Below are 12,756 nucleotides of genomic sequence, written 5' to 3' on the forward strand. Positions count from 1 at the left end.
TTCTGCATCATTATTACATCTGATCTAAACATGTGTACATTCTTCTCTCGGGTACCTATACTTCAATTCAATCACTGTTTTGCTAAGAATTTTGGAAGAAATTTATTGTCATTATTAATTTCTTGTATGGCCGACAAGTCGGTAAGTACACACAGGCTAAGTAATGACTTGGGCTTACCATTGCGAAGACTGTGTTACTCGAAAGGTGAATGCAGCCAGCATCATGTCGAAATCGGTAACTCTCTGATGTTCTGCAATAAGTTCTCAACTCTACCGTTGGAACATCTCAGGGAGCGCAAGCGCGCGACGTTTTTCGGTTGTCACACCAAAGCCCATTAGGGCAACTGTCTTTATATTCTTCAGTCAACGATTCCGTGCTTGCAGCCAATGACCAGTGCCAATGACACTCTGGTACAAAAGGAACACTAGCGACACTAGTGGTACAAAAGATAAACCTAACGTGAACGTGACAAGTTTTGTCAATTTACCTATTTGAGTTCATACTTCTTGTGTAATCTCTATGCCCATGCTCCATGCTTTGGCTTACGATACTAGGCTAAATATGGCCACCATGATCTGTCGTCTGCAATGTATCAGCGGGTTTTTGTCCTTCGCGACATGTCAAAAATCGGCTGTCATCGATTGATTCGGGCGGTTCGATTGTGACGTATGAAAATTACGTACGATGCGAAGTGATCATTGAATGACAATAAGTGCGATATTGATGTAATTTAGAGTGAATGACTAACGATGATCTAGATTGGAATTAATGCCAATAAGTAAATAAAATTCTTGTAGTCGTCGCGACAGTGAGTCATTTGACAGTGTGATCAAGTCACACCCCGGACAATGGGAGTGATCTATTTGAAACGTAATTAGCAAGAAGTAGAAATCAAAGTTATATCGTTTACAACTCAACCGTGTGTAAAACTTAATTTCATGAACCTCAATGTAATATTCCTCGGAAATTGTTTATACTCGGAGAATAAATATATATCAGTCGAATTATACAAAGGTTACGTATCCATGACCGGGGTTCTTTAATACTCAAACAACGAATACGGGATTAAATTTTAACATAAGATAAGCTAACTTTTGAACTAAGCGAATGTTTCGATCGAGTGAAGAACTGTATCGAGTAGAAGAAACAATCTGAGCTCTGACGAATCGCTTCTGCGGTGACATGCAATTCGAGATTATACATGAACAGTGATTATGGATTGAAGTAGCCTTTCTTTTTGGGTAACCGTAACGAGAATTGCGTTATAATTCTGCCAAAACCGTTATTAATACTATAACTAGCTTGATAAGCGAATGCGTAAAGGAAAGAATAAATACGGTAGACAAAAGGCATTTAAGATGTCTGCAAGTAATAATGTAGCTGGCGGGGCGCCACGTGTGTCGAACTTTCCAAATCGCAATTCCCAGAGGTCGACGTTGTTGAAAGTAGTTATTTTGGGTGACGGGGGTGTCGGGAAGTCGTGTCTGATGAATAGGTTTGTTTCAAATCACTTTGACGAGCACAGCTTTCACACGATCGGTGTTGAATTCCTAAACAAAGACATTGAAATCAACGGTGAGGCATACACGCTCCAGATTTGGGACACTGCGGGTCAAGAGCGGTTCAAAACACTCAGAACGCCGTTCTACCGAGGCTCTGACATCTGCCTGCTAACCTACGCTGTCGACGACAGAACCAGCTTCCAGAACTTGGCCCTCTGGCGAACAGAGTTCCTTTACTATGCGGATGTTCAAGAAGGATCGACGTTCCCCTTCATCGTGATTGGAAACAAGGTTCGTCCGCTTCAATAGCCAGCTTTATAGACCAAAGCTCAGGCTGCGACTCGATCGGCCATTTTTTTGCAGGTCGACGTTCCTGAGTCGGAAAAACAGATTTCTACGGAGGAGGCAAAAGCCTGGTGTCTTGAGAACGGGAATTCTCCACTTGTCGAAACATCGGCCAAGGACGCGACGAACGTCGAAGCCGCCTTTGGTGCTGCGGTTGCTGCCTGGGCTAGACTGGAGGCGAGGCTAGAGCGTCCGATCGTCGAAGATACGGTCGATCTGTCCAAACAGCAATCTCCGCATCGCACCAGCTGCTGTATGCCAGCCTCAACAGCAGAGTAGGTCATCAATAACGAGTTTAAAATGTGATTAAAAAATGGACGCGTATATCCTGTTACTTCCACACCTTGAATTGTTGTGTTATATTCGATACATCGGTTGATTATTACAGCGTATATTCAGTTGGGTTCTTTTTGTTTGAACGATCATTTTAACCAAAACTATAACACAAAGTCAAATGACGCTTGTGTAGTTTTTATTCACTGTTTTCGATGTTGAACGCAACTGTCCAAATGGACCAGCTGTTTAAACAAGACACATCACACTCTTAACTGATATTGGACCTTATAATAGATTGCGAATAGATTATTCACGAATTTGACTGATACTTTTGTGAAACTAACATTAAGAATGAATCGTCTGAATTATCTCTATCAAATTTTAGAAAGTCAAACCATTCAAAAAATCTTTAGCAATGTCAATTTGCACTAATATTAGAAAGCATGAGTAAAACAAGATCCCTATTATGGAATAAAAATGCGTCTAAGCTGATTTGAATAACGCAAGCTGATATTAACAATTTGACAGAAGGTAGTTCTAATTCACATGGTAAAAATGATTAAACGTTGTTTTATTTTATTTTATTTTAATATTTTCGGGCTTATTTTATTCACCACAGTTTTTGAGAGATCACTTGAAAAAGATTCTACTAATAATTAAGTTGATTTTTGTAAGTACGATAGGACAGATGTTGAGTGCAGAATAAAATTTGCACATTTTGATTATAACGTCAAATTTCTTGTATGTTTTTCTGACAATTTATGGGGATCTTGTTGGAATACGTTTTTTTTTTTTTTTATCTCTGAAAAACCCAGTTACGTTAGTAACAAAATGTGGCACAAAAATATCATATTATGCAGAGATGGAATACAACTAAAATTTAAACTAACAAAAACTAAACAAATAAAATGAGCCCAAAACATTAAAATCAGATCATGAATACCGGAGTTTAATCGTTTGAACATTCGAATCGCACAGCTTTTTCTCAAATTGCTGATTTCTCAAGTTTTTATTTGAATTTGATTAGATTCAATTCTGTTAGATAGGAGGGATATTGTATTAATTGTCTTTGCAATCATTGTCGCAAATAACATTCCTGTGTGCATATCAAAGTCTCGACCTCCAAAACTGCCAAATTGCCAAACCTTAGTGTTGCAAAAATGGGTCGTATCGACCGCATGTCATCCCTAACTAGTATTTTATGAAGCAAAACAAACGCGAGGGAGTCTCTTATGGTTACAATAAAGTAAAGTACGTCAGCTTGCCTATCTAAAGGTGGTTACCGGCGATTCGCTGCAACAAGTCTTAACATCGTGCTAAATTGCCAACACACCTTACAGCTATTTTCAAAATTAATAATTAAATCTAATTTTCTCAGATTCTGAATGGAAATGAAAAACATTCACATAAAGCGCTTCTGCATCAATCAACCTCCTTTAAAATATTGAAAGATTTATGCGTACTGATTAGCACTTTTTCTCTACAGTCTCGACTCAGTATTAGGTAAAATTTGTATTCCATCCTAGACGCAATGGTGCACATTTATTACAATCATCGTGTAATCAACGAGCAATGGACCGCTTATGATACGCTGTAAGTACAGTTGGCGCACCTTCAACAAGTATTGATACACGAGCTAGCAGAGATTTGTCAAATATTACAAACAGCATGTAACATTTTTTTGTTGCAATACACTCATGTTAATAATATCCTAATAGCGGCAATCAATTACATTGCAGCGAATAGCTGGTGAGCTAGTGAGCTAATCTATCATACTTTATTGTAACTAAAGTAGGCTCGTTTGCGATTGCTTTGCTTAGGAAAATAACGAGTTGTGACATTTGTAGGTCTGGATAACGAGCAGTGTTGACATTTATGATTGGAGGCAACGTGCAATTGTGACGTCTGGAGTTAGAGACTCTGCTGTACATTAGGGTGGTCCTTAAAAGAATCATTTTCGAATTTCGACTACCTCACCCCCCGAAATCAGCTTTAAATAATTCAACAATAATTCTCTAATTTTTCACATTTTTATTGCAACTCTAATCCTTGCCGCCAGCGGGTTGATTTTCCCATTCAACCCTTTTCAATGGAACAGTAAAGCTAGCAAACTCATATTGATGAAATTTGACATCGGAGAGTTCCTTGGATGGTTGATTACAAATCTGGACTCAAAATTACGAAATTCAAAATGGTGGATCCAATATGGTAGACAAACATCCCAAAAGTCACTTGGTATTGCCATATTGGATCCACTATGTTGAACTTCAAAATTTTGAGTCTGGATTCATAATCAGCGATCCAAGGAACTCCTCTATCATATTTATTCGACATCCATTTGGTAGATTTGCTATTTCCTTGAATAGGGTTAAATGGGGAAATAAACCCTCTGGCGGCACGGGTTACAGTCGAGATAAAGATCTGAAAAAATTAGGGAATTATTCGGCGCCAATTTGGAAGGTGAAATAGTGGACATTAAAAAATTACCTTTTTAAGGACCACCCAACTTTATACCAACATTTTTGGTAATATTTGGAACAAGTTTCCTCCTTTCCTAACTTTTCATTCAGACAGTCTAGCCCATTGATTTTCAACACAATTTAAAGTTTTACAACTAACCAATAAAAAGAATCAGTTGCCTGTTCGCACCTTTTCCCATAAATATACTTAACTATACAGTAGCACCAATGATTGATTAATTGGAAGTTGGTTTAAAAACCGAATAATAGGATAACCCATCCAAATTTTGATCTAAAATCATGAAGAATGCATGCTTCTTCATAAAAAAATACAAAAAGATAAAGTAAAATAAATCATGTTCGCAAGACTTCACTAGGCATGCTTTGTTTCTTATAGGTCTAACAAAGTAATTTGAAGAGAAAACGTAACACGTTCGTGGAAAATTTTTGCTACGTACAACACTGTATGTATCACACCTTTAAAGAGAAATAAATACATCAAATATTAACGCTGTATTTAGCTAAACACACACAGAGCCAAAAGTAGTACTAATTTTTGAGTTTGTAGAAAATTAAAAAAACGACACTGTTTTTTATTTTTACTCTATTTATATTTACTTAAGATATAGTGCAATCATATTAAATGAAGATGATTATACCCTTGCTACTCGATTGTGATTAGAAGCAGCTCATGACACTGCACAGTATTTCAAGTCTTTTACCTAAATATCCCACCGGCTTGTGATGATATTTAACAATAATCATAAATACGTAAAATAAGACTTAGTTATGAATTGTAGAATATACCAATAGCTTTGAAGCACATTTTTGCCTTATTATCGCAATGTAATAAATAATCGTACCTGAGGAATGAAATGGGGCCGCGGTTATCATGTACTAACACAAACTCTTAGATAGGTTGAGATTACTACACCTTGTGATACACGGCTACTTTATGAGCATTATTTATCTAAAAATTTTATTATTAAAAAAATGTATATTTGTAACATTCTCAAATTAGAAAAACACAGATCAAAGACTCAGTTCAGATTTAGTACCGGTGATATTTATTTTATTAGACATGCCTCGTAAAAATAAAATGATAATCATGCTGAAATATTTTCAACATTTGACAATAATTATTTGAATGGTCATTAATTCCCGAATTTTCTCACTCATCGCAATCCTAGTTTTCTCTTCACTTTTCAAGACTGTTAGATTTAGAATCTTTTATTTATTATTTTTAAACTTGAACTCTACAAGTCCCATGCGCAAACCCCATTATCCTCAGCCTGTACATTGCCTTGAATTTAATAGCTTTTGTACAATTTCAGAATCAAAGTATAATTCGAATGAGTATGCTTTTATATAACGAGCATGTTTTGCGTGTTTTCCGTACACAAAGTACCCGTTTCTATGACGGTTGAGTGAGTGCGAATGCGCATGCACGGGATACTGAAAAGACCACTTTAGTCCTAGCAGTTGAAAGTGATCTTTTCTGTACTGCGCGCATGCGCTGTCGCGAACGAATCTGACCTGACGCAACCCTAACCTCAATTTCGTGCGTCGTGAAAAAGGCACAACATATTTTTGTTATATAAAGAATCGTGTGCAACAAGAAGGCAACGGTCTTTTAACCTCGCGTATTTGCAATATTCCTCTTCGGCTCACCTACGACTCATATTGCGAATTTACACTCGGGCCAAAAAGACCGAGTTTGGTTCCTTGTCATACAATATGCTATTTATCAAACCAACTGTATTCGACTGACCGTTGAAATTTCATGTCATGTTCGAACATTTCAATGATTAGTGCTGAAGTCAATATTTAATAATTCGAAAGAGAGAAAAATAAAATGAGAATATTCGGTTATCAGTTATTGACTCGACCTCACAGAACTGGTTCATGCTGATTTTTGTGTCAGATGTGTATGCGGTGCTTTTGTATAGCTGTATGTCGGAAACAAACTTACTATAATGAATAACTATATTAATATAATAATAATATAATGATAATAATATAATAAGCATCTAAATCTAATCATATCAAAGCAAAGGAAGAAAGAAAACAACGTAAAAGCTCAATACTGCTCTTATATATATGTATACAACCGTATCATAATATGTTTATTTTTACAGCGCAGTTTCAAATGTGTAATTGCTTTCTAATTTAGAGCATTGTATTTTTGAGCGCAAACCAAAGGTCTAACGTAATACACTCTTGTGTTATTCTCGTCCACTCTTATTTTTATTTCCTATACATTTTTCAATTGTCCATCAATAAAAGTTTTATCAAATTTGAAATAACATATGATAAGTTTATTTGTTACAGTAGATATATTAAACCCTCAATTCTTCAACATACAACTTTAAAGTTTTTAACATTTTCAGAATCAAAATTGATCTATAACTTCTCATCCATACCTTTATTATTCTAACTTTGTTCAGTGATGAAACTCCTAAGGTTTGTCAACGTTCGTGATCAATGATGGCGATTTTTTACTTGATTCAAAATATACTTTCGTGTTTATAATATGAAAAAATTGTATTGAAATTCAAATTCTTTTTATTTTACTTATGGCTATAATTAACAAGCAGTTTGTCTGAATTTATCAAAGTAAAAAATTAAAATACGTATTAATATGTTCGAAAATTTTGACATTATGTTAGCTTATTTTGCTGCTTGGGTCAAGCAAAATGTTATCCTCAACTTCACAGTTTCACAAATATTAAAAACGTACATTTTTCACGACTGTCATACTGCAATGTTTTGTAAACTCGCATGTATTTTAAACGAGTACATAGCTTGGTGATTCTGTGTTGCTAACTTCGTCTCAATCAATTCTCTCACCAAGCCTCTGCTGTGTGAGAAGTGCGACGTCGAGTGCAGCTTCAGGTTGTAGCAACTCATTCGCAGAGTATTTGGTAGATTCATCATAAGCGTAAATTACTGATGTATCAGTGAGTAAAATGTTGGATCGAGCCAAAGCCAAAATGCAATTTCGCAATCGCGCGCACATTTCTCGATCCTGCTGCGGTATACGGGACAAATCTTGAGCAAATCCACCTTCTGTCCGATCGGTGTTGTGAATGCTAGCACCTATCCACACATAACCATTATTCCCCAGTATCAAATTGGCGCCAATTAACAAATTGTGGAAATGAACCTTCTTTCGTTTAATCAGCGAAGGTGGCACTTTCAACAAAATCCCCTGTGAAAGTTTTCCATACTTCAAAACCCTTGTGTGCAATGACAGCGAACCATCAGCGAAGACATTTTGCACCTCTGCACATATCAAATCACCCTCCTGCAAGTAACGTCGCATCGTTTGTTCATCCTCTGCTGATCTCCGCCTCTGAAAGGTATTTTTGAATAATGGCAGACATTCTACATAGGAATGAATGTGCCGTACTCCTTAAGTGAGAAGTTGGAAATAGAGAAAAGAACCGTTAAAAAAATTTCCAGCAGTGTTGTTTGCGTCAATGATAGTGAACACAAATGTCCGAATCTAAAGATTTTGGATTCATTTTGTTCACTGACTAGACCACCCTTGCAAATTGTCTGGTAAACATTCCAGAAATCTTCAAAATCAACAAAATAAGTCAGAACATTAAATTAGAATCACCAAGCACCAGAGTTCAATCATTCTGAATGTTTTAAATATTAAACTTTTTCTCATATTATTGATATTTTAGTTTGTGTTAATCAAATTTACTTCCAACTATTACTATTAACGAAGCTGAAGTTAGTAACCTTACCGTAATCAAAAAGCGGGGAAAAAATAATTATATTGTTCAATTTAAGAATGATTTTCAACGAGTTGGCTTTTCAACATATGAATAGGTTTTGTTTATTATGGTTTACTAAATTTTAAACAATCCTGAAGATGCGAAGTAACGATTTTTCCCAACCACGCATCGTTGCAATAACTTTACCAACTTCAACCTCATTACTATTACTCAGTTAGGATGTTGCTTCATCCGTGTTCACCATGATTGGTGCATATAACATAGTAGGTGATTTTTCGAACGGAATTTTCGCTTTTCCAATTATCATTCAGACAGTAAGGCCCATTCAACCTTAAGGTCTTGTAATACTACCTTGACCGACGGAACAAATTCACCCTTTTTCTTTCTATATTAAAAAAACAAAAGAACGGAAAGGGTTCAAATTTCGATGATGTATCGCTCTTTTGTAGCGGCATTCAGGAAATTACTCATATCGCGAAAATCGTCAATGTCAATAGTTACACATGTCAAGAAACGATACTTTTTTTTCATGATTTTCAGGATATACATAAGAAAAGATGCACCGTCAAAATTTAAACCCTTTCCGTTCGTCTGTGTATTTAATGTAGGGATAAAAAGGGTGAGTTTGCTCGGTTAGTAAAGATAGAAGTACTACATGACCTTAAGTGCAGTAAATCACATATAGGTAAACACTCGTTCTTAGAAACATCTCAAGTTCAGAGTAATATTCGAAATATGGTTTGTAACGTTGATGTAACAACATATGTCTGAGAAATCACGTTATTTCACAAAATTAGGATTGTTCGGAAATCAAAAAATTTTAATAAGGCAGTAAGGCAACCTAGTGCTGCACAACAGTGATTACTTTTCAGTATTGTAATAACATTGTTACTAAATTGAACTTCATTGTAAAAAAAACACTAATCTTGTTTTGCATGGAGATTGTAGAGAAAATTGATGGGGTAATCAAACCTACCAATTCTCCACCAGGAAGATTGACACTGGATAAAAGTAGGGCCGAATCCAATTTTGAGTTAGTATCAACCTTCCAGCGTTTTTGCTGAAGCTCTGTAATTCGGCCGACAATTACATCTCCAATTTCACCTTGGTATCGTGCCTTCAAAGGTTTCACAGATATCAGTTTATTCACTTTTTCTAGCACACCAGCGACGGATGCGCGCAGCGTGTCATTGTCATCCATGTATGTCCCATGACCTCTTTATAACATTACAATACACAGAATTGAATTCAAAGTTAATGAATTTCAAATCATGAGTCCTCTTTGTACATAATTGGTGATATAGCTTGAATTTAAATAGGATTAAGAACTTTCATGCATAACACTCTGCAGACATTCATTCATCCAATCAAGCTCAGTGATTTTGCTTTACCCAGAAAATAAAAAAAAATAAAAGGTATATTAGACCGTTTTGAAACAGATTTGTTTTGATGGCTGTAAACCCCGATTTTCAGAAGAAAACTGATGGCATGATATAAAGGTTAAACTAAATCAATCATTTTATAGTTTTGAATAATTGCCTACGGTTTTGATTTCATTTCTTTTTTATTACGATCATAATATCATTAAGACTCAATTCAATTTATACTGTATAATCACATCTCTATCCATTTTCATTTGATTGTTTTGTACACTTTTAAATTCACTTGAAATGCAGTTTGATACTTCATTATCAAATCAAGTTCAATCCATTTATTTCTGTTTAATTACTGCAACAGGTTAAATCCATGTTAATCAGTGAATAGCATTAGTGCGTTGATAGTTTTCGAATCGATCTTTATTGTGGAAATTCAAATTGCTATAACTCCAATTCAATCTATGACAAGATTCCGAATTCTGAAATATAATTGCTCATATATTTTGGCCTACACTCTACTTGTATTTGATAGGTTCCAATGACTATAACTGTAATGACACCTGATATCTGATAACCAGCCTTTATTGGTACAGAAACTACGATTGGAACGGATTCAACTAGTAATCCAAGCTTTTATAACAATTGCAATTTTATTTTTTGGATTTTCTATTGATCAATTAAAATGGATTTAATCTTCACTCGTTTATTGGGTGATGCGTCACACGGGATCTGGTTGGACTGTGTAAGGAGTATTATTGGAAAAAGCGGGAAAATAGGTATAAGCGGATTTAGCACATTCCTCAATAGGTAATAGCCACTAGGGAGATAGAAGAGCTCGTTGGATAAGATGGATTATGATGTACCTCATGAAGTCAGGCTGACTACACACCTCTTCACCGGGTGTATAATATCTGGGCATCCCATGGTCACCGTTAGATAAATTCGTATTTGTGCGATGAACTGCCAGTCGCACGCGGATCATGTCTTCATCATTCATTTTCAGGTTATGTACTGTATCCTCAAGTATTCTTGTAGAAGAAACACACTGTTTAATTATTGCGGATTCTTATGACGGTTAATAAAGTTTTTCAAATCGTATGGAAAAGTTAAAATTAAAACAACTGATTGTAATACTTTCATACTTTGTACTAGCTCACTATTGGTACTGCAGGATAGGCTGGAGATACGCGCTGAATTGTAAAACAAAATAAGCTGTTGTTGCCAAATTCATAGAGGTATATAACAAGTATATATGCTTATTTATGTTGCCAGCCATCAGGCGCAGCGTAACAAGCAATGCCAGCGCTGCGATAGGTTGTTGGTTTATAACCTTTGGTTCAACCAGGTTTAAGCGGTAAACTCGGTTTTAATGTCAAGGTGTGGAGGTTGTGGACCGGGCCTAACTCTACAAAAGTACATTTTAAAATGGGAGCTGGATCCATTGGGTGCTTTCCATTTACTAACTCAAGTCGACTTGTGTCGCTATTTCTGGTGTATTCCTTTGCCCAGATTGGCCGGTTACACCAGAAATAGCGACACGAGTCGATTTGACTCAGTAAATGGAAAGCACCCATTATATTCAAAGGTAGGTACACTTTCGCATTCGACCGACTGTGGCGCTGTAAGTTTCTCTGTGTTGCCTATAGACTTATAAAGATAGACCGAGCGCTCTTGTGAACCATTTGAATGAAACATTTAAAGGACAGAAATATGTCGGGAGTACTCCCTTCTCTCTCTGACGATATTTGTGGCGGGGATCGAGGCGATAGAGGAGAATGAGGCGAAATTATGTGCCTATATCTGTAGCTGTTCTACTGCTCCGTTGTCTCCCACCATGAGGCCGATTGAAAAGAGAGAGCAGTACTCCTGGTATATCTTTGTCCTTTATATGTAATTGTCAGTGCCTTTTATAGGAGCGCTCAGTCTATTTTTATAAGTCTATGGTGTTGCCAAGGTCCCTAGATTAGACAGGTCAAGACAAGCGTGGGCAAAAAAAAAATTAGTGAGAATGCGCCAAAAGTTTCATATGACAATGGATGCTTCCATTTAGAGCACAATATGACACGGTGTAAACATTTCTGGTCTATTCCTTTGCCCTGATTGGCCGCTTACAATAGAAATTTGTACGCTGTGTCACACTGTGCTCTGAATTGAAAGCACTTGGTGTGGTTCTGATTTCTGACCTGTCACAATGATTAACCTAAAAATATATACGTGCTTCTATTTATTTCGTGAACGTCAGGACACTAGGGGCGCAACTCGTTAATGCTTAACCTCAAAACATTGAGCAAGATTGGTCAAAACTGGTTAATGCGGTAATGTAAGTTTGATGTTTTTTGGGCGAACGTGCATAGAACATTTTGCCCACGTTATAGTGAGAAAAACTGGAACACGCGTGTATTGGGGTATGTTCCGATATACACTGCGAGCACTGTAAGGTATGACGTCAATTTAGTATACTGCGAAACCGTTCCTTTATAGTTAGCTATACTGGTTACTGCTCAAAACGGAACGCAGTACAGTATACTGTGATCGACATTTTTTGGCGTTACTTTCATTTCATACATAATATTTGTTTCACATTGCAATAAACACAATTTATTCAAATGTTCCATTTTTGTTTTTAACGGCCGGTATTTTTAAATGACAATATTCAATAATAACAATTATCAATAGTGGAAGCTGTTACATTTCTGAACGTTGTTGATCACGTGATCAAAGCACTAAGAGTACCTTACCTCGAAAGCACCAGTGTTCACAGTAGAAAAATGGCGACGATTTATGACGTCATATATTTCCCTAGGATACTGCGACTGTATACTGTACGGAACGAATTTCTCCCCAGTAAGAGCATTGAACAGTGCTCGCAGTGTATATCGGAACTTACCCTTGACTTTCCTAATCTAGGGACCCTGCTCATCCTTACCGACGCATGAGGTCCCTGGCGGATTTCCGTCGTACTAAGACATAATAATCACAGAGCTCAACACAGGGAGTATAAGGCAGTCGGACCACCTCTTATTCTTATACCGTGGATTACTCACATTC

At 36.5% G+C, this 12,756-nt stretch overlaps 2 protein-coding genes across 7 annotated transcripts; one reads left to right on the top strand and one right to left on the bottom strand.

Moving 5' to 3' along the window:
• The first annotated feature begins 547 nt into the window (after positions 1-547).
• LOC124175028 (ras-related protein Rab-9A) lies at positions 548-6,889 on the top strand. Its single transcript, XM_046554835.1, has 3 exons — positions 548-1,794; positions 1,867-2,123; positions 4,981-6,889. The coding sequence occupies exons 1-3, from the start codon at positions 1,315-1,317 to the stop codon at positions 4,997-4,999; spliced, it is 756 nt and encodes a 251-aa protein (XP_046410791.1). The 5' UTR covers positions 548-1,314; the 3' UTR covers positions 5,000-6,889.
• Positions 2,304-10,976, bottom strand: LOC124175027 (exosome complex component RRP4). 6 transcript variants are annotated; one of them, XM_046554833.1, is made up of 4 exons: positions 10,851-10,976; positions 10,598-10,736; positions 9,309-9,549; positions 2,304-7,938 (listed from the first exon to the last, which is right to left on the bottom strand). In XM_046554833.1, the coding sequence occupies exons 2-4, from the start codon at positions 10,630-10,632 to the stop codon at positions 7,417-7,419; spliced, it is 798 nt and encodes a 265-aa protein (XP_046410789.1). In that variant the 5' UTR covers positions 10,633-10,736; positions 10,851-10,976; the 3' UTR covers positions 2,304-7,416. The 6 variants fall into 6 exon arrangements, with proteins under 6 accessions (XP_046410789.1, XP_046410786.1, XP_046410787.1 ...); XM_046554830.1 differs by having other exon boundaries at positions 10,572-10,736; XM_046554831.1 differs by having other exon boundaries at positions 10,598-10,753; positions 10,851-10,935.
• Between the last annotated feature and the right edge of the window lie 1,780 nt (positions 10,977-12,756).

The sequence above is a fragment of the Neodiprion fabricii genome, chromosome 2 (assembly GCF_021155785.1).
Source record: "Neodiprion fabricii isolate iyNeoFabr1 chromosome 2, iyNeoFabr1.1, whole genome shotgun sequence".
NCBI lineage: Eukaryota > Metazoa > Arthropoda > Insecta > Hymenoptera > Diprionidae > Neodiprion > Neodiprion fabricii.